Source organism: Erithacus rubecula (assembly GCF_903797595.1).
Source record: "Erithacus rubecula genome assembly, chromosome: 26".
In the NCBI taxonomy this organism is placed as follows: domain Eukaryota; kingdom Metazoa; phylum Chordata; class Aves; order Passeriformes; family Muscicapidae; genus Erithacus; species Erithacus rubecula.
The window spans coordinates 3,203,050-3,220,922 of NC_136678.1; the positions used below are offsets into that span (position 1 = coordinate 3,203,050).

Genomic DNA, 17,873 nt, shown 5'->3' on the forward strand with positions numbered 1-17,873 from the left:
GATTCTGACATCCATGTGCTGTTCTGCACTAACCCAGCTGACTTTAGCAAAGGGAGGAAACAGGCCATGTCCAGCAGGGAAATATTTATTTATTCTACCTGCTCTGAGCAGGAGCTGCCAGGCAGACCTGCTCCTTTCCAGGTGAAGGAGCTCATAATGAGCAAATTAGAGAAAAACTCTGACCAGATGGTGGCACAAAACCATCAGACCAGAACAGCAGGTAAGAGGCTCTTGCCAGTGATCTTGGAAAAATCCTGCCCAGCAGCAGCCTGTTAGCACAGCAGCAGCCTGGAGCTTCAGCCAGGCTCTGGTGCTCTCCTGACTCCTGTGGATGATGATTCCTCTGCTGTCCTCTTTAAATGCACCAAAGGCAGAAGCTCTCCAGTAGCACACAGTTCCCAGTTTCTACTCTGTGAACTTTCACAGGCCTGGTGACACTTGATTTTATCCATCTCTCATCCTTCCAAGCTCTAAATAGTTTTCCAGGTTCAAATTCACTCAAAATGAAGACCATTGCTGGAGAACACTGCTTGCTCTGTGGGCTTTGTAACCAGGAGCAACATCCCCAAGTAAAGCTTTCTTCCAATTCAGCTTTTAGTTCTTCAGCCATGTTATTTGCATGTATAAATGTTAATTGCTAGCAAACCCCAAAAATAAGATGCTGTGAATAATGAGGATGCTCTTTAAGGTGTGTTTAACCCACAGCAGAGGAATTTGAAAGACTTTTTCAAGGGTAACTCATCTCTTCCTCTCTTCTCCCTCCCCAGAGTGCAGACCAAACTCCTGGAGCCAACGTGGCGCCTTGTCCTTGATCTGCACTTCCCTTCCAGAGACAAGCAGTAAACAACTGGAACTGAAGTTTAATTTGACAGTGCAGTCTCTTACTCAGCTCCAAACCCAGAAGGTTTCTGCAGATAGTGAAAGGCACCACTCAAGCACTTCCAAACAATCAGCTCCTTTGCCTGTTTGTACCAATGCTTTCCCGTGATGAAAGTGAAGTTTCTTGTTTATGCTCATCTGTTTTGACTGATAGCCCCAGCTTGGCAAGGAATAAAAAGACTACCTTGGAAAACCAGAGTTTGGCCCAAGCCCAGAATACTCAATGACTAAGTGTCCTGGCTCCAATGGGAGAGCAGGGCTGGAGGGTGGCAGATTGGGATGCTGCAGCACAGTGTTTACAGCATTCCCAGAGCATGTGCACACCTGCCCAGCCCAGGGAGAGCATGCTCTAAGGTAATAAAAGATGGGCAAGACTCAAAAAAGCAGAGCAGGCCAGGAGAAACAAGCAAAGTAAAAGGATCAGCCCCAAACTCCTCATCAGTATGTCCAAAAGGTCATTTCCAAGCAGCCACATGCTGCCTGTAAGTTCTGACACTGAAGTTGGTCACAAATCAAGGTCTCCCCAGCAAGTCACTCTGCCATTTGCCAGCAAGATTCTCTTTAATGGATTGTGCTTCCAAAGCCATTAAAGGCAGGACAACACAGCAGGTGTTTGGTAATTAAACATGGCAAGAAAGCTCAGCAGGAATGGTCAGGGCACGTTTCCCTCCCTCGTGTTTATTGTCATAAACAAATTCTGCTTCCCAATTACTCCATGACCTGCTGCCCAGCTCTCCTCTGCCAGAGGCAGGCACAGGACTGGTTACCACCCCCTGCATTTGAACAGCAGGGCAGGGATCAGTCCACAATGTCACATCCCAGTTTCCCTGCTCACACACAGCTCAGAGTTTACTCCCTCTCTGCAGTCACTTCTATCACAGCAGGCCATGTTCACCCGTGTCTCGTGTGAATTTGACACTTTCCAGAAAACACATCTCATTTATGCCTTGCACAACTCCAGCAGATCAGCACATTCAAAGAAAGCCTTTGCAGAACCAGAGCCTGCTCTGACAGCAGAGGTGGGACACACTCCACGAGCTTCACACACAACCCACTGCCTCTGGGAGAGCACAGAAATCCACAGGATTTGGATTTGCTTTGAAGGTTTTCCTGGGTGTCAGCAGAAGGTGCCAAGGCACATTTGTGCTTTCCCACAGATGTGTCTCCAGGAGAGTCCTTACATCTGAGATTCACAGGCAGGTGAAGAAGACAAGAAACAGGGAGAGAGCTTGAGTTCCATCAGAAAGCAGCTCACATGCACTGACCCCTGCAGAAGGCAGCTTTAACACATGCTGGGCCAGATCCTCAGCTGAATTCAAGCCCCTGCTCATGTCAGTGGGAGCCACAAGCCCATGCAGCTCCTCCACAGCTGGGAGCTCAGAGGGAGCTCAGAGGAAGCAGGAACTCACAGCCCCCTCTGTGTTTCAGTCCAACTGAAGATGCCTGTGGTGGGATCATTACTAGTGGGCAATGGTCCACATTGCAAGGTGGGTCAGAAAAATCTCTTCCTAAGGGAATTCTCAGCCAAGAATAGGAAAGGAAAGCTGAAGGTCAACTCTGAGGTGCCCTGGAAGAACTGGACAAAGGAAGTTCCCATGGTAAGGGAAGCAGCAATGCTGAGTGAGGGAATTCTTCACATTCACAGCCCAACGAGCACAGGAGGTAACAGCATCCTTGGATCCTCCCAAACTATCAAAACTGATGTTTAAACCACTCTCCCAAAAAACACCCCAGAGCCAGCCCCATGTACCTCACTGGGAGCACTGTGGCCTGTCTTCTTCTCCACATTCTGCTCCTCCTCTTCATCAGGTGGGGGCTTGGCTGGTGGGGGAGGACGTTCTCTCTGCAGGTGAGACACACACTGTCAGCTCATCCCTTCTGCCCCCAGCAGCTCTATGTCCCCACTGCTGTGGATGCAGCAAGGACCTCTTCAAATTAATCTGGGTGGAGGAGAAGTTCAGCCCTAAGAGCACAGAGCTGGGCAATGGCTGCTGCCTTTCCTCCTCCTCTTCCTCAGGACACCAATCTGTTCACACTGGTCTCACTCAGAGCCAAACCAGCATCTCCACAGCATTACACAGGGAAGTGAGCAATGAGCTGATCAGAAGAAAGAGCTTGTGGCTTAGAGAAACTGATGCCAGAGGCACCTTTTATAGTGGGAAACTCTAGGGATCAAGAAACTATGCTGCACTGCTCTCCTCTGATATCCCAGGATTGCAACTGGGCAGCTGGAGCTGGAGCACATTCTGGGGCCATCTCCTGCCTGGCCACAGCTCCATCTAATGGCAAAGGGAGCAGCAGAGATACTCTGCTCCAACTCCAGTGAGCTACTGCAGCATGTCCCTCTTCCTGCTCTCCTTTCACTGCAGTTCAGCTCTTGCCTTTGCTTACTTGTGACAGAACTGAGCTCATTTCACACCAGACACCATCAGCACAGGACAAGATTTAATCAGTCACACAACTACCTGGTACTGGACACCTGAGAGACCTGGCCAAAATGTCCATCATCCAAAGCTTTTGTCTCATTTCCATTCTGCTTGCTCTCAGCACAAGCCAAAGGCTGCACCTCTCTGCACAGAGGGGAACCATGGTTACTGTGCCCCCAGCAGTTTAATTGTTCACTGCTGCTCTGCCTTTTGTCCAAATATGCCTCAACAGAGCAGGTTTTGGAAAAGCAAGCAGAACAGAGAGCCTGAAGCTGAGCCAGCACTGCAGGGCCCGTGCCCCATCTGCCCCACAGCAGCGTTGCTGCCGATCGCTGCCGGGCCAGCAGGTGCAGCTGACAGAAGGTGAGGAGACCTCTGGGGACAGCTCCAGGAGCTCTGCAAGTAATACACAAAAAAAACCCCAACCAAAACTTTCCACTGCCAACTAGTCTCCAACAGGTTATTACAGATAATTCCCTGAGAGCCTTAGCTTTGGTAAAGCAGTGAGACATGAGAAGATGCTCCATACAAGTTTCCAGAACTATTTTCAGGACAAGAAGCCAGCCCTTCTGCAAAAAGTAATCTCCTGACAGACCAAGATTCACTGGCACCAGTGCACTGCCAGAAAACACAAGACACATGCAACACAAGGTGAAATGAAGAAGTGGCTGCTTTTAGGGCAGGGAAGGAGAGACATCTGCCTGCTCTCATCAATATCAGGGAAGGATTTAAAGATTTCCTCAAGCTTGGGCAGCCTGCTGCACTGACCCTGCAGGTCAGCCCCCTGTGGCTCTAGGGCAAGCAGAGGTGAGCTACATACAGGCCTGACTCCAGCTGCTTTGAGGCCACTGGGTTCAGCCTCCCTGTTCACAGAGTCCCGGTCGGACGATCTCCCGCTGGCCAGGCTGTCCAGGGAGTGGCAGGAGGTGGCATTGTACAGAGCTTCATAGGGGCTCTCCTCTTCAGGGTTCACATCAAAATCGATGATCAGCTCTGTGACAGCTTTGTCCACATCACCTGTGGGGGGAACAGAGAGATGGGATGGTCAGTGGATCTCCTGACCTGGGTGCTGGCAGGGAGAGGGATGCAGGTGATGCCCACCCTGAGACGTCCGGTCCGAGGCATCGGTGGCTGGAGCCAGTGGGGCTGGAGCAGATTTCTCCACAGCTTTGGCACTTTTCTTCCCAACGGTGTAATCTGCAAGGGGGGGTGGGGGACAGGGTCAGCTCACATCAATCTGGCTTTCTGTCCCCTTCAGCGCTTCCTCCCTTGTGGGTGGAAGGCCAACTGTCAGCTTATTAAGTGTCCAAAAAAAATAACATTATTAAAACTTGAAGATCTCAAAATAGAAGCCTGCAGCCTCTTTAATCACAGGCACAAAGGGAGGGGTGTTCCTTTGAACTTTCAGAGTCTTTAATCAGAAAGCTGCAAAGCTGCTGCACGGACACAGAGCCATGCAGCAAATTTGTGTTGTAGACACAAACTCCATCACTGGAGCAGAGTCACTACAAGAGAAACCAATTCCAGCTGCAGTCCCCAACCAGAGGCAAAGCCAGAAACATTCAGCTGATGTAACATCCAACAGCAGCTCCCTCCCAGGGAAAACTAACAGCCTTTAGCTGTAACACCTTCGTTTTTAAAGCCCATCTCTGTCTTCAGTTTCAGAATAAAGCTCAAACATTTCAGCCTCACAGGCACAGCTTAGTTAAAAGTCTGAGAAGTGCTTTGAACCTGCAAAGCTCCCAAATGCTCAGCATGAATAACACACCCCAGCTCCAAATGCTTCTGATCCTCCCCACAGCTGAGAGGAAATGCAGACAGCGTAATTACAAGGTATGAATTTAGCCAAGATGTCACATTTCATTCCCGAATTTGGACAGACACAATGGACCAAGCTCCTTTAAAAAACACAAGTAATCAAGGCCTTTTCTGTGAATCTCATCTGCAAATTCCATGCCCAAGCCTCCCAATGAGGCGAGGAGCAGGATGTGAGATCTGTGGACAACAATTTGCCTACACAGACACATAAAGGGGAGTTACACCAGAACCATTTCTAAAAGCTGTTCTTTGCATTCTGCAAGCAGATTTAGGCTATCCTTAATTTTAATTAACTCCTAAAGTGAGCTAAACAAAGCTCAATTAAGCCCATTTAAACTGTAAAAGTCACGCCACACTCCCTCAGCAAAGGGCTAATCTTCCTAAATCCCCCCAAGTCCTCCTCCAAACATTTGGTCTGGAGAAGCTCACCCCAGCATTTCTGCACTGGTTCTTCCAACACAGCCTGAAGCTGCTTTGCTTTCAGCACTTTCCAGGTCTAGAAAAGCACAATCTGTACCTGCCCCAGCACAATCAGCCCCCCAAACTTTCCCCTCCTCCCCAGAGGCAGAGCTGCATTACCCACCTTCAATGAGAGCTGCTATGTGCTGGCTTTTCTGGGAAGGAAGCTCCCTCACAATGTCCAGAGCAGTCAGGCCTCTGTTATCCTTTATGTTCACATCAATACCTGTGGCCACAGTGGTACAGAGGGCAAAAGCAAGAATATTGTCTAACTATGTGCAAGCTGGTGTATTTCATCAAATCACATTTGTGATCATCACTGGGGGGAGCTAAAAGGCACTCTAGAGACAAATCTAAAGCCAAACTCCAAGAGCCAACCTCTCCTACATACTGCTCTGAGGAGCTCCAACAGCTGGATGGAGAAACCTGCTGCACTAGAAAGGGATTTCCTCAAGCTCTGGGTGAAGGGATCACCACATTAGTGCTTCAAAGGGGGAACATTCTCTCACCTGCAGCCAGCAATATTTGTACCACATCTGTCTTGCCAAACAAAGCAGCTTCGTGCAAAGCACTGCCTTTCTCAGTCTGCAAATTAAATGGAAACATAGCATGAAGCCAGACAGCAGGGAATGGTGAGGGAGGCATGGCTGAGAGGGTTACAGAAGCAATAAATACATGGTGCTGTACACAAGGTGTGGGCAGCACTACCTACAGCTGAGGATGGACTGTCAGCGTTATTACAGTGCTGAGGATGGAAAACCGGGGATGGTTCCATCAGAGACACCAACAAAGGGCCTCCTACAGCTTGGCAAGGAAAAACAAGACCCACATACAAGCCACTGCTGTGAAAACAGCACATTCACAAGTGGCTTGATAGGAAGAGACACGTTTGCCTATCAAGAGCTCCCAGCACTGCAGGGCAGAGCAGCTTTGGCCACGGGGTGTTTGTGTCCCTCCCTCCCGCGCAGGCGTGAGGCATGCACAGCACCCCCCAAAGCACAACACAAAGCTCTCCTCAGCTCCTGCCAGCACTCCCTCTGCAAGGTGGAGCCCTCCAACCCCCAGCCCTGCTCAGACACAGCAGGTACCTGGTAGTTGCTGTCCATGCCAGCATCCAGCAGCACGTGCACCACCGCTTTGTGACCGTTCCTGGCCGCCAGGTGCAGCGGCGTGTGTTTCTTGGTGTTGCAGCTGAGCAGGTTGGGGTGGGCGTTCAACAGCATCTTGACCACTTCCAGCCTCCCATAGAGAGCAGCCAGGTCCAGGGGTGTCTCAAACTTGTTGTTGCGCATGGTGGGGTCGGTGAGCTCCTCCAGCAGCAGCTTCACCACGGCGGTGTGGCCGTGCTGCGCCGCGCAGTGCAGCGCCGTCTCGTTGTCGTTGTTCTGCGGGGCACAGGCGGCTCCGTGTCAGGGCTGCCTCGCCCCAGCACACAAGTTTCAATGTAAAAACAAGACAAAAAGGAACAAAAAAAAGGCAGTGGGGAAGAAGAGAGCCCAGTGTGAACCAGGCTGGGTAATGCTTGACCATCTCCCTGCGTGTTTAGCATCCCCTCACGCAAGCTCATTGATTGGCCCAGCCACAGTTTTGGGGACGTCCAGGAAACTTCAACTTTCCAAGCACTGGGGTCATGCTAAAGTTTAAGGGATATTGAGCTGTATCCAGATTCCCATTAATGCTGCTGGCACATGGGGAAGGCAGTCTGGTATCTTGGCAGCATCCCAGACTTTAGGGTGCCACAAAAATAAAAGGTTGGCAACCTGTTGTGTGAATTCTATTTGCTGGAGCTTCATCATTATAATTTTAAACTTTAATTGTTTCAAATCCTACTTATCCTGGTTATAACAGTTATTCCACCTCTGCAATTCTGGCTGTTTAAAGAAAGGGTGCACCCAGTCCCATGCAGTCTGTGAACCAGAGAGCTGTGCAATTCCACCACCACAGGAACAAGCCAGGGCTCAGGCCAGCTGAGGGAAGCAAGTCTCAGTGACAAGGGAACATCCCCAGCTGGAAGCCAGACCCAAACCAGAGCATGCAGCAGCAGCCAGGCTAAGAACCAGCAATGCAAAGCCCAAAGATGAGCAGTGCAACACCCCATGTGTGTAGGTGCAAAATAGGAATGTGGCCAGATCTAACAGAGCCTTTTCTCAAATTAAGTTCCTCTCAAGTTTCTAGTTTCACTACTGTGTGTCATCCATAGAGAGATTCTGCTTTAAGCACTTTAGAACAAACTGACAATATAACCCCAAAAATGTTTAATATAAAAAGTTACACTCTTCAACTGAAAGAATCATGATTGAATTTGTCATTTGAACAACATTTCCAATAAAATAAACAGAATGTTTTTGTCCTGCTGGAGGCAGCAGCACCACTGCAGAAGGGAATTTGATTCCTGCCAGCTGTGAGAGCACACACACACTCTGGGATGCTGCTCAGGATTTTACACAAACTCGTGAGGCTGCACAAGCACTTGGATCCTGCTGAGGTGTTTGGTCACTCTCAGGCTCACAGGAGTCCTGTCAATCCCCCAGCTGTTTGTACCTGGCTTTTGCATCACTCCTCAGCCACAGGCAGAGCAGGAGGGGAGCAGGAGCTGGGGGAGGCTCCCACAGCTGCAGTTTGTAGGGCAGAGAAGGGAAGGAGGCAGAACCAGGCACATGCAGGGGAGGGGGCAAAAGGGGGCAAAGCATCAGTGCCAGAACAGAAGGTCCAAATCAAACAGGCTCTATCCTGGGGGAGGCACATACACGTGGACAGAGGGTACTGCAGGATACAGGAGTCTGCACAAAAAATATACAAAAAGTGAGAGGGGACAGAGTAGAGAACATCAGAGCTTCCCCCTGCCTGTCAGCTCACACTGCTGCTGTTGGGACTTTTTACAGGCTTGGCAAATCCCATTATTCCTGTTTGACAGGAATCAGGGAGCCCAGGAGAGCTGGGCCCAGGCTCTCAGCCTGCCCCATGGCATGAGGGATCCCTGCTGCCAGGCTTTGTGGAAAGACAAATGGGATGGGATGACCCCACCTGTGAGCAGCAGGTCCCTGTGCCAGAGCTGTGGGACACACTGCTCATGCCAGGCCAGCCCTGGGGATTTCCTTGGCTAGGACGGGCCCCCTCTCCTTTCTCCCTATCCCTCAGGAGGCTTTAAAGCATGCAGCAGCTTCAAGTACCTGCCTAGGGCTCAGAAATGGGAACACAACATTGTTTAAAAACTTAATTGTTGGAGACTTCTCTCATCTTCCCTGCAATCCAGTCCAATTTTCCCTAAGTAGATTGGGGCTCCAATGCTCGAGGCAAAATCCCCAGACTTTCCTCCTGCAGCAGAGATCACCAGGCAGTAAAACTCCCCTGAATCATCACAGCAAGTCTCTCCCAATTCCAGACTGTGCAGTGGAAACTCCCACTACTGCCTGAGTCTTTATTGCCTCCATTTTGGGAGAGTTTTGAGCAGCCAAAAATATTACAGTTCTTCCAGGCAAGGGAGTTTGCTCCCTTCCTGCATCACCTCTCCAGGCACAAACCAGAGCAGTGAGGAGTGCTCAGACCTACAGATGCATCAGAGATGGAAAAGGAAAATTCCATTCCAGCAGCCAGAAGGCACATGGCTTCAAATTTCAGAATTACTTAGAAAAATAGAGCACAGAGGAGAGCCTAGGGGCTGCATTCCTGCAGGAATCCTTGCATCCCCCCAGCTCTCAGCTGGAACAGAGGCTCTGGGAGCAATGCCCATCAGCAGAGCCCAAACAGGACACAAGCAGGGATGGCTCTGCTTTCTTATGGGCTCCAGCAAAGGTTTCAAGCCTTGGTGGTGTGATACAACTCACCACACACAGCCCTGCTGTTCCTCATCCCATGCTCAAGTGGAGAATCCACAGTCCCTTCAAGTGCAGTGTCTGTTCTGCACCCCCTGATCCCAACAGTGTGAGATGGCTCTGACTGAGCAGAGGGAGACTTGGTTTAAATAAGGGAAAGTTCTCTGACCTGCAAAGATCTGAAGGGTTGAATAAATTGACAAAGAAAGGCTGCAGAGCTGTCCCTTCCTGTGGTTTTTGAGAAATTAGAGGGCAAACCCTGGACAGGAATGGTGTAAGGAGACTTGATCCTGCCCCAAGGTTGGGGAAAGTGGCTACACAGCCCTGCAGACCCACCCACCCCACTTCTAGGATTCCTAGGTAGGATTTTTGTCAGAGTCTGAGTGTCCAAAAGAGTCCTGCCCTACTGACAACCTGCTGCTTGGCTGCTCCTGAGAAAACACCAGAGTCTGTGTGACAGGAACAACTCCACAAGCTCTTCATCACACCAGGCCAGGAACTGGTGCAAAGCTGCTCAGAACTGGTGATGAACCCAACAACTGTGTGCAAATCATCTCTCTTTTTAAAACCAAAGCAAAGATTCCCAAAATTTTGTCTTGCTCTAGAGAGCACCTCAGGCATTGTAAACACTGAATTGATGCTGTAAATAATGCAGTTCTCCACAGTACAAAACTCAAATCAGCAGAGTCTGTAAACAAAAATTCACAAGAAAAGGGAACTCCCTGGATATTCCCTTTTTACATTCCTTCTTCATTCAAGTTCACAATACTGGGGTGCATAAGATTTTACTTGGTTATTGACAATGTTTTAGGAAGCTTGTTTCAGGCAACTGAACTGCTCAACCAAGATGTTTTCACAGAATACAAAATTTTTGCAAAAATCCCTGATTTGGATAAGCTTCATGTGAACACATTTGTGCTCAGAGGGTGACCCTGAAACAGAGCTCTCACAAACCACAACTAACTCCCAGCAAGCACAGGAGCTCTGCATGTGTGTTTCTAAGGTCCTGCAGACCAAGCAGAGGGAAACTCTACAGACAAAAATGGATGGCTGGATCCAAAATAAGTGGCTGGAAGCAGCTGTGACATGGTGGCTCATGGCAGAGGTGTCCCAGGACAGAGCAACAGATTGTTTGCCACCTCTGGCTGGCAGATTCACTAGAAATAAAACTGAAAAATGATGTCTGAGAAAACACCACCAGGAATTTGATCTGCTTCTTCAACAGCTCAGTCTCAGCATATTGCACAATCTGATGTTGTTTCCTTTGTAGCTCAAAACAACTAAAAACAAGAGAGGAGCAAAACAGGCCAGAAAACAGGAACAGGAGACCAGGGCTGAAGGGTCAAATGACACCACAGACTGAACATCAAAAGAGAGACTGATGTAATAAGCAGGACATAGAAGACTTGGGAAGGGAGGCAGGAACATCACTGCCCTCCCTTCTCCCCACCACCACAGGAATTAACTGTCCATTCAAACAACACACAGAGCATTATGCATTTGGTAGGAGAAAAGGCATCAAAATTCACTCCAAACAGCCCACAGAGAAAATGCAACCATGGTTAAGCAGGGGGGAAAAAAATTCCTTCTCTTTGCATTTATCAGCAACATCAGCACATGAAACAAAACCTAGAACATTTAATTGAAGTAACTTTACCTTTGGGAAGTCATCCAGCCCAATCAAGCAAACTGACCATCACTGCGAGTCCTACAAGGCTAAGCAAGGAAGGAGCCCCCAGGAAAGTAAGGAAAAGCTTTCCTTTAATTATGTTTCTATAACTGCTTTGAAGAGAGAAACCCACAGTAAATCAATGGTCCCATTTTCCTTTCCCCCAAGCAGCTGCAAAGTGAACAGGTATTATTGCACCTGGAAGCAGGAGAGTGCAGCTTGGAGTGATGATGCAGTGAAATGCTGACAGCAAAGTACACACCTTGGCATTGATATATGGGTCAAAGGGGCCGTACTTTTTGAGTTCTTTGATCTCAAGAGCATTCTACAAAAAGGAAGAGGAAAAAGAAAAAAAATGTGATAATGAAATGGGTGAGATACAGCAACAAAGCAATGGGTGACTCCAAGGGGTGGAAGGCCAGGACACAGCATCTTGTTCCAGTCAGAGCCATGGCCAGCAAAAGCCATTCCAGCTGGGATTGCTGTGCTGGAGCAGGCTCCAAGCACAGGCTCCTCAGCTGACTTCTCTCATTTCACAGGGGTCCTACTAAACAGACATTAATGAAACATTACCTGCAAGGATCATACTAAGCTCTGCATCTTTTGCAAAGATCACCCCTCTAGCTGCCCTATTCAGAGCAGAACATTTACACTACAGGCTCTCACTGAATTCTTGTCAGGCTGACTGAAAAGGGTTACCTGCACTCAATGCCTGCAGCTGTGCCTGGAGACATGATTAACCACAGCCTCAAACTGGAAAACTGTCACCAGAGACATCAGAACACACATTGCTCATTATTCCTGCTCACTGGGGGAATGATAGACAGTTGCACCACAACCAGATTTTTTATTCCATGCTGTTTTAGCAGCATATATCCCTGAGGCAGCTTGGTGCATCGAGTTACCCTTCCTGGGAAACCTCACTGTGGCACTTGGGTCCCCACAAAAAGGAACTGGGACTCCTAAACCTGCCTCTGAAAACTTTGCTCCCCAACTTCTGATAAACTACCATGGAGCAAATCAACAGCAGGACCCCCAGCTGCTCACATTGACTGTGAGCTGAACTCAGGCCAGGGGTGTCTGACCTGCCTGGGAATTACCTCTGGAATGAATGTCCAGGTTCAGCCTGCTGGCAGCAAGGCAGGCAAAACCTATTTTGGTTCATTCCTTTCCTCCTGAAAGAACACCTGAGTGGTTTGGGAGTTGATTCACAGGGACATCAGATGCTCCTGCCTTAGGGACAGGACAACCACAGCCCACTGCAGCTTTACCTGACTGGGGCCTGTCACTCTGTGTCTGCTACACTCACCCAGGGAGGGCAGCTCAGCACTCAGCTGGCCTCACTCCTGAAACCAGTTCCTGTAAACAAAACTCTGTCACAACAGGAATATTTGGGCCTTCCAGCAGTAGCATTTCAGAAGTTCCCTAGAATTTAAGATATCTCTGATGTCCACAGGGCAGCTCCACAGGAGCCAGCCCTCTGCAATGAACACCTCACTCCCTCTGCACCCCAGACCAAAACCATCAGCTTGACAAAAGGAACAAATCCAAGAGGCTTTCTCTTCTTGCCTGATTGCAAAAATAATTCTTTAAGATTAAGCTATGGATTTATCTGGGGGCAAGTAGTGTTAAAATTCTCTTAGAATTTACAAATTAGTGAACTGGAGTAAGTGCCAGAGACAAGCCAGGAGAGCAGCTAAGAGAGCACGGCCAAAGAGACTGGACAAAGCTGCTTGGATTAGTTCCCAAAGGAGGGAGCCAATGGATCCTTTGCACAACTAGAAACCTGCTCAGCTATCCAGCAGCTGAAAGGAAAACTGTGGGTTAGTTTTAGAAGCCCAGAAGCAGGAGACCATTTCCTAAGTGTTGAGCAGTTCTCATATTTATGTGTCTTTCTAGAAAACTTAAATACCTTCTTATCCTACCACTAGCTCAGAACTGAATGTAGTGCTTTAGGCAGTGCCCCTCTTATCCCACCAGCAATTAGGACCTTACAACCATTGCTACTGGTTTGGGAAGGGTCAGGAGTCAGCTGAAGGAGTCTTTCTTCATGCCAGGGAAGTGATTCAATGATACATCAGAGAAAATCAGGCAGACCTGCTCATTCACTTTGGTGTGTGAAGGGCCCTGGTGGATGAGGAGCTTCACTATGTCAGCATCTCCCTTCCAGGCTGCCAAGTGCAGGGGGTAGCAGCCCTTACAATCTGCCACGTTGGTGAGCGCGTCGTTCCTCAGCAGAACTTCCACAACATCCCTGCAAGAGATGGCAACTTCAGTGAGACACTCAGTCCCTGCTCCACAGCTCACATTCTGCAGCAAGTACTGAACAAAATGTTAATCTGAACAGGAGTGTTTCAGAGAGCCTCTTGAAATGTGATTTTTGAGTGTTCCTATTAAATGCTGCCACAGGAAATGGGGGAAAAAAAGAAGTAAGTATTGCTGAGATGAGCTAAGGGAAGATCCACATTAACTCCAATCTAATGGAGGTAAACAGGGCCTGAAATCAGCCACAAGCCTCTGCTGCAAAGTGAATTGCACCAGCACAATGAGGGTGAATAAAGATTTTAACTCTACTGGATTTCTCAATATCTCAGGCAGCAATGAACAAAAACAGATCTAAAGTTACCACACTAAAGTTACTATAAAAAGTGATATGCACACAAGGCAACTGTAAAGTGGTGCAGGCCCAGCCCACCCTGGACACCAGAAGGACTGGGACTGTAAGGACTGTCCCCAGGGGAACCCTTTCACCTGGTGTTACAGTTATCCAAACTGCTTAGAAATAAAAGGGTGTTAGAAAACCTCAGTGCTTGGAGATGCAGGATCACACACCAGCCAAAGCAGTGCATTCTCCACTTCCCCTGAAGATGGAGTAGTGCTGCACCAGTGCCTCAGCTGGTGAATGAGCCACACAAGGGTGGCCAGGGAAGACAAAGCATCCACCCCCTGTGCCCTGGGGCACAGAACAGGACTCACCTGTGGCCGTTCAGAGCAGCGTGGTGCAGAGGGGTGTACCCAGTGCTGTCAACACAGTTCACATTCGGCCCCCTCCAGATGCTGCAAGACAAAAACCAGACAGGGAACACTTAGGGACAGGGCAAGGGCAGGGCCAGCACAGCTCTCACCCATCTCTGACAGCTGGGTCAGTGTGCCAGCACATGGAATCTCTCCTCTGCCTCACCTCACCCTCCTGCTTTCCAGTCAGAGCTGCCACTGCCACACATCCTTCAGCCATGCACAGGCTTGCCAAGAAAGCATCTTCAGAGGAACATGTGTCTATTAGGCTGAACCACAAGAGACAGCAAACCATCGACCCACTGCTAATTCACACCCCACAGAAGAATTCTGATGGCTCTGGGAAACTGTCCTTCTCCACAGCAAGAGTCACAAGGGGTGGGTGTAAGTCAAAGACTGTGGGATACAGAGTCTGCTCTTGGTCACCCCTGTGATTCCACACTGACTTCTCACTGTCCTAAAATCACTTCCATCTGTCAGCTGCTGGCAGTGTGTACCAAAGAGTAGGTGGTCTCCCAGCACTTCTGAGAGCATTAACTCCCCTCCCTTGCTCAAAAGTCAAGCAGCACAGATTCAAGCATTAACCCTGGCAAGGATTACTCTTCCCCAGCCCCTGCAGGGTGTCCTGTTCACATCAGTGCAGAATGGCACAAGAGGCCAGTGCTGCTCCTGAGCTCGCTGTGAAAGGAGAGTGGTGTCTGCTGTCCTCACCAGGGCCACCACCCTGTCCCAGAAACAGGCATGACACTCAAACCAGTACATCCTTACAAGCAAACTGGAACTGTTCAGCTTTCCTGACAATGGTCCTGTCCAGTACAACCCATCATCTGTGTGTGCTGGTCTGTTTTACACACCATCCTTTCAGGAATTACACGGGGCTTATTACGAGCCCTGACAATCCCACTTGTGCTAACGTGGTGCATTTTCCTGCTTTGTCTTCTCTGGGGGTAAAACTTCACAGCACCCTCTGATTCCCAGCTGAAATGGTTTAAAATCAGCCAGCTGTGGCTCTGTTTGAAGCTGGCCTTCTCTGAGCAATCCATTTCCTCCTCAGCATGAAATCACAATGACTCCAGTGGCCCAGAGGCTTTCTAAACCAGCAGCCATCACTGGGGGCTGCTAGCCAGGAGCACCTCAGTGCCACACAGCAGGAAAGGACCACACCAAACCAACAGGAGGTTCATGCAGATCGAGGGGAACTCCAGAAGGGAATGAAGCAGCAGCAGGCTCATTCTGGAGTGTTTCAGTGGGAAATGGAAAGTTTGTCCCTGTCCCTTCCAAGTGATTCCTGACCTGCAGAGGAGTCCAGAGACAGACCTGAGCTCTGCTAGAGGAGAGGCAGCTAAGGGGAAACTTTATCCAAGAGGACAGGCAAGTGAGCCACAAAATCCAATTTGCAAAGGATCAGAGGCTTATCCTGGGGCATCCTGCATGCCACACACCATCCTGTGCTCCAGGAGGATGCACACATACACATGCAGATTAATACACACGTGCAGTGCACCTCCAGCTCTGACAACACTGTTCATGGGATGGCTTAAACTACCTCCAGAAGGTCAGTGAGACACCAAAAACCCCACTCAGAGTGTGTGGGAGTTCCCTGCCTGATCCAGCTCTGCAGTCCTGGAGCATGAAGGGGACTGAGTAGCACTCAGCTCTGGTTAGTTCCTGGCAGTGGGTTCTTGCAGTGTGGTTGCCCAAATAATTTATTGCTGGATTTAACATGGCAATTAATGGTTAGACCTTGTGCCAGAAAGTCTTGTGTGCAGTCTAGAGCAGTTGTAACATTGCACCTGTGCTGCCTTTGCTTGGGCTGTAACCTGGGCAGTGCCAGTCCCGTGGTTTTACACATTAATCTGTGTTTGGAAGCTGAGCTCAAACTGCTTGAGGGTGAACACATGAAAAACCAGCAGCAATTAACACAAATGTTTCTTTCAGCTGAAGTTATGAAACAAGGAAATCCAGGGTCAGTGGTGCAGTGGGCAGGGCTGGGGACTGGAGCCTGGGGCATCTGTCCCATTGGAGCGTGGTGTCCCCACGATAAAACATTTCCTTAGAAATCTTCAGGTCAGTGCTTTAGAGTAAAATGCAAAGTTTGTTCAAGGAGTTCAAAGGAGGAGAAAAGCTGGAGTCTAGGAGGGAGCTGGCCCAGCAGTGAGCACTGGGTGCTGCAGAAACCAACTGCCAGGATCTAAAGATATTTAAAAAAAAAAACATCTGCTGTGTCCTCTCCTCCCCTTTGCCTTTTTATTCCTGCAAATAAAGAAAGCTTTTATCAAAGAAAGGTCAAATCACCCCATAAGATCAGACTGAAAGGATCCAAGAGGAGAACTATTTATATTCAGATGTGGGGACTGCAGTGAAGTACATCACTCCCTTTCCTCCTCTTCCTCCTCAGCTCTGCCAGAAAAGCCACACAATTCTCCTGAGATATGGAAACAGGGTGCTGAGAAAAGCAGAGCACAAAGCCCAGAACTCTCTGTGACTTTGGGCTGTTTCTGATTAAACAGAAACCCCAAGCCCAGCACAGGCAGGAGAATGCTGTAAATACAAGTCCCCAGTAAAGGTCTGGAGCCAATTTGACCACTGCTGCTTTTTTGTTTTCTCCCCCAGTCCCCCAAAACCCCTTCACAAAGAGGGGGGTTGCTTTTACCCTGTGGTCTCTGTTCTCAAAGGATTACCCAGGTCTCACCTGCTTTTGCTGCATCTGAAGATGCTCCTGATGGCATCAGCTTACAACAACTAAGACTGAACATTGAGGACATCAAGAAAGCTCTGAAAACAGCAAAATCTGCTCCTTTTAAACTATTTCTTGTGCTCAGTTTTCTCTTGCTCCATGATTCAGCAAGTGCTGTAGGCCTTAAATAAAGCTTCCTGCTTGTGAAAACTGCTGAATAAAGCACATGCTTTAGGTCACAGTAAAACCCCAAACTACCTTTAAACAGGACCACATTTGTCCTCTTCCTTTTCCATTTCTTTTTTCCTAACTGCAGGAGTAACTCTGCTCACAAAATCACCCCAGGCAAGAAGCTAAAGCAGGGCAAACAGAGAATAACGTGGTGTTTTCAGCTCAAATGATGAATCTTTGGGGCCACCTCTGGTCTCACTGACATGGGTTAAGGAAGCACCAGGAGAGCTCAGGCCCTTGGACCCCCTGTGTTTACACACCCAAAGACAAAAATCACAGTGAAACACCAGCAAACACGAGTGGCTTGGCCCAAAGGCACCAGGAAGTTAAAGCAGCTGAGCTCTGCCCCCAGATGTTTGTGTACTTCACTCAAAGCCTCAGAGACAGAGTGTCAGGAGGGCAAGTGAGGGGCTGGAGGCAGATTCCCTGGAGTCCATTGCCCAGAGGCCACCCCAGCAGGTCAGTCACACAGCCCAGCCATGCACATCCCCACCACCACTGGATTCCTGCACCCAAACTCGACCCTGGCTTGGTATTTCCTGCTTACAGAGGGAACACAAACAACCCAAAGGCTTTGGGCAAGGCCTCAGGGGTAGGAAGCTGCTCATGTTTTTCTGAAGTGTGAGGGAGGCACTGCTGCAGCCACCAGGCAGGGTTTGGTATGGTGAGATTCCCAACAGAACAGGGACTCTGCTTCTCACACATCCCAACCACCAGATGCTACAACAGCTTTTACAAACAAATGGCTGATGCAAGGCTGGAGGAGATTAGAGTAGAGTACTGCTGGGGCAAAGGACTGCCAGCCTCTCCTGGCAGGTTTTGCCAAGGGGAAGACCTGGTAAGGCTCCAGATGTTGGAGTGGCTGCAGAGGAAGCCAAGCCACAAGC

General features: G+C 49.1%; 1 protein-coding gene across 8 annotated transcripts in view; it reads right to left on the bottom strand.

The window, feature by feature from the left end:
- The window catches only part of ANKS1A (ankyrin repeat and sterile alpha motif domain containing 1A), a 76,981-nt gene that overhangs the window by 44,826 nt on the left and 14,282 nt on the right, over window positions 1-17,873 (bottom strand). For 4 of the 8 annotated variants that reach the window (XM_079327217.1, XM_079327218.1, XM_079327216.1 and 1 more), the window contains exons 2-10: window positions 14,040-14,120; window positions 13,161-13,317; window positions 11,326-11,388; window positions 6,671-6,967; window positions 6,092-6,167; window positions 5,707-5,808; window positions 4,407-4,502; window positions 4,126-4,322; window positions 2,630-2,722 (exon numbers count right to left, since the gene is read on the bottom strand). In XM_079327217.1, the coding sequence (XP_079183343.1) occupies window positions 2,630-2,722; window positions 4,126-4,322; window positions 4,407-4,502; window positions 5,707-5,808; window positions 6,092-6,167; window positions 6,671-6,967; window positions 11,326-11,388; window positions 13,161-13,317; window positions 14,040-14,120 (1,162 nt within the window). The remainder of the gene's footprint in view (window positions 1-2,629; window positions 2,723-4,125; window positions 4,323-4,406; window positions 4,503-5,706; window positions 5,809-6,091; window positions 6,168-6,670; window positions 6,968-11,325; window positions 11,389-13,160; window positions 13,318-14,039; window positions 14,121-17,873) is intronic. The other 4 variants (XM_079327220.1, XM_079327221.1, XM_079327219.1 and 1 more) reach the window with 2 other exon arrangements.